This window comes from Austrofundulus limnaeus, unplaced genomic scaffold, assembly GCF_001266775.1.
Source record: "Austrofundulus limnaeus strain Quisiro unplaced genomic scaffold, Austrofundulus_limnaeus-1.0 Scaffold1094, whole genome shotgun sequence".
Taxonomy (NCBI): domain Eukaryota; kingdom Metazoa; phylum Chordata; class Actinopteri; order Cyprinodontiformes; family Rivulidae; genus Austrofundulus; species Austrofundulus limnaeus.
Window position 1 is genome coordinate 114,747 of NW_013953496.1, and position 3,746 is coordinate 118,492.

At 40.7% G+C, this 3,746-nt stretch overlaps 1 protein-coding gene across 1 annotated transcript in view; it reads left to right on the forward strand.

Annotated features, from left to right (window-relative positions):
* The window catches only part of LOC106534125 (centrosome and spindle pole-associated protein 1), a gene marked incomplete at its 3' end in the record, with an annotated part of 36,454 nt that overhangs the window by 18,961 nt on the left and 13,747 nt on the right, over window positions 1–3,746 (forward strand). Inside the window, 3 exon segments of the mRNA XM_014030647.1 lie at window positions 275–393; window positions 471–612; window positions 691–802. Of these exon segments, the coding sequence (XP_013886101.1) occupies window positions 275–393; window positions 471–612; window positions 691–802 (373 nt within the window).

Sequence of the window (3,746 nt, forward strand, 5' to 3'; positions counted from 1 at the left end):
GTGTGTGTGTGTGTGTGTGTGTGTGTGTGTGTATTTATATATATATATACACACAACATCAATGGAAACACTGACATCTGATTACTGCTGGATTCTGACTAACAAGTAAAACTAAAACTGAGTAGATTTTAGTTCAAGATGAAAAACATCTGTTGTTGTGTTTTTACTGATTTTAATATTTAATAAAATATTTGTCATGAAGTAACTCTTTACTCAGATTTAACCTGGTTTTAATGTAAACATCATTAAATGTTGTCCATCTGCGTTCCTGCAGAAACCCCATGTTTCTTCCTCACCCACCCTCCTCACTAAGTGAACCTTACAGAAGCCCATACGGAGAACCTCATCAGTTCTACGGAACCAGAAACCCACCTGATCCAGGCCTGGCCCCCTGTGAGTGCTGGTCWTCAACATCTTCCCTGTTGTAGACGAGAACACCATCATGGAGTTTGTGTYTCTCCACTGTTCAGACGCTCATTACTCTGTTCCTGGTGCTGGGTTTCCTCTGTCCTACTGGACCGTACCAYCGGGGGGAGGGGTGTCCAGTCAGCTGGAGAACCACAGTCCTCACAGCCAGCTCAGTGCTTCAAGCTTCGCTGAGCCTCAGATTCAGTGAGGAWTTTCTTATTATTAATGTATCATTTCTCTTTGTCAAAGCTGAACAGTGTGGTTCTGTGACGGTTCTAACAGGCCCGGCAATGACCCTGCTGCTGGGGATTTACAAACCAGGGTCTTCACCTCAGAGAGACCCAGGTCTACCAGGGACAGGATTCTGAACTACAGAGAGGCCCTGAAACAACAGGTAGGCTACAAGAAATCTGTATTTTTTAGGTTTCTAAAAGTTTTATGTTTTTAATCACTGTGTTTATTCATGTATAATATGATCTTGAGTATAATACGATCATCTTTATTAGATCTTAAAAAGCATTAAAAAATCTATTCATCAATAACCCATGTATAATACTACCACTACACCCCCCCACACACACACACACACCAGTGTTCCCACAGGTCCTTGAAATTCTTGAAAGTTTGTGAATTTGAAAAAATGATTTCAAGGCCCTGGAAAGTTTGTGAAAACAGCCAAAAATTATAATAAACAACAATAATAATAATTTTAAAATAAAACAAAGAAACCCAAACTTGTATTTGTTGCAGTGGATAACTCAGGATTACAGTAAACTGACGTGGCTTTCAACAAACGTGAGCCATAGTCACAGTTTTACCCAATCAGAGCAGAGCAGGGCGGGTCTTTCTTTCTGAGCCCAGGTGAAGCACCACACCTCCTGTCCTCACCGAGGGTCTGGACCTGCTCACATCCCCTCCTCCCAAACTGAGCTGCAGACCCTCCCAGGACATAATTACATGTTCATGTGTTGTAGATATGAATGTAGGGTAAACATTTAATCMACTTTCTTTCATTGATTCCCAGTTTTTCATTGAATTACATGATATTAAACCTGTTTATTGGTAACAGTCTCTGGTAGCAGTAGGTAAATGCCATTACACTTGTTTTGTGAATCTGAGGAGACTGGTACTGGAAAGTCCTTGAAAGGTCCTTGAATTTGATGTTGACCAAGGAGTGAGAACCCTGAAACACTTTATGGATTATTTTTAGGGTTAAATTTCCAGTACAGTATTATACATGAATAAAGACAGTAGTCATCCCCCATCATGGAGCGAATRGAGGACTTGGGAATACCTTTCATCTATCTGTCYCTTATTTTTCAAGTTACCRGTTCAARAGTGAGGTGCACACTTCCACCCTGGTGCCTGGCTACAACCAGGTGTAAGAAAGGACCCATCAGAGTTTAAGTCAGGTCATGGAGGCAGCAGGTCCAGGAGAGAAACTCAGACCTCCCTGTCCCCCAGAGCTGTAAAGTACYGAAGTACAAATACTTCTTTACTGTACTTAAGTAGAATTTTTGGGTACTTGTACTTTACTTGAGTAAATATTTTTCAGCCTACTTTTCACTCCTTACATTTTTTAAAAAAGACAAGAAGTATAAAGTTGTTACTTTTATTTCATTTCTGCTTGTTTTCATTGCAGCTTGTTGTAAAAAATAAAAACTATCCATATAAACTGAGCCTCCTAGATAGAGTGAATTTAACTGTGGTTGAATGAGAAGTATAAATATATAAAACTCTGATAGTGTATTAGTTTGTACACAAACAAATCATGTCACACTCCAGCAGGACAGAATCCTTCAAATCAAAGGACTGTACTTAAGAAGTATTTGTATTTCATGAATTATATTCTTACATTTGGCCGCAGCCCTCAGATAGATTTTCATTTTGGGGAAAAGCTTTGTGCAGCCTTGATATATGTATATAAACTGAAACAGCTGGACTAGTGCATCCTAAATTTAACATCCATTCATTCTTTTAATACAACAGTCATTTCTGCAGTTTTTGGGGAGGTCACCTCCTAATAAATGTCCTTACAGAAAATCTAACTGCTCATTTTAAATCTACACTTTGACTTTTAATACTTAACTACAACMAATATCACATACTTTAACACTTTTACTCAAGTTATATTCATAAAGGACACTTTAACTTTTACCAAAGTCATTTTATGATAAGATACTTGTACTTTTACTCAAGTATCACTTTGTGGTACTTTATAYAACACTGCTGTGCCCAGCAACACCTTCCAGCTCGTCCTGGGCTGACCCCGAGATGTTTCCAGACCAGAGAGGATACATAATCCCYCCAGGGAGTCCTGGGTCTTCCCTGGGGCCTCCTACTAGTGGGACATTTCTGGAACACCTCTAAAGAGAGGTGACCTGGAGGCATCCTAACCAGATGAACCACCTCAACTGAGTCCTCTCAACGTGGAGGAGCAGTGGCTCCACTCTGAGCTCCCCCTGGATGACAGAGCTCCTCATCCTATCTCCAAGGCTGAGTCTGACCACCCTATGAAGGAAGCTCTTTTCAGWTGTTTGTATCCAGGATCTGGTTCTATCGGTCATGATCYACSCCTCATGACCACAGCTGAGGGTTGGAACGAAGACAGACCAGTAAATCCAGAGCTTTGCCTTTTAACTCAGCTCTTTCTTAATCCATCGATCCATCTCCTCCATCCTGCCATCACTCAGGAACAAAACACTCAGATACTGAAACTCCTGCACTCGAGGCAGGGGTTTTGAACATGTTGAAGAAAACAAGTGGTCAGAGGTGTCTAAAACCTGTCTTAACTCTCAAATCTGTTACGTTTATGTAGAGTTCTAGAGCTGTTTTAGTTTTAGGTACATGTCTGCTTTCTCTCTCTAGTTGTCTCCAGCTAGTCCACAACAGTACCAGCTCTCTGGGAGTGTCTGTTTTTCTCTCTTTACTTTTGTTTACATGTGGAGGTAGKATTTGTTTAGGTTGGTTCTTTGATCTGTTGTACTTGATCCATTCCTGAAATCAAGGTGCTTTCCCAAATGTGATTTAAATTAAATGTAGCTTATTTTAGGCCATTTGAATGAAAAACCACAGTGATAATAGTTTTATTCTTTATTTATGAGGTTTATTCTCACTACATCCCAGTCTGTGATATGTTGGCAGGACGCACCCAGTAGAGGGAGCAGCCTTTCCTACAAGGTAAACTGGATTTAGATCAGACTGTAACATAGAAAGTGTGCAGTAGAGCAGAGATTCTTAACCTGTGAGCCGTGGCCCAATTGTGGGCCATGAGCGCCATCTTGAGGGCCTCAAAAGAACAACAGTGTTTAACTTTGGGCCACAGAGGGCCGTGGGAC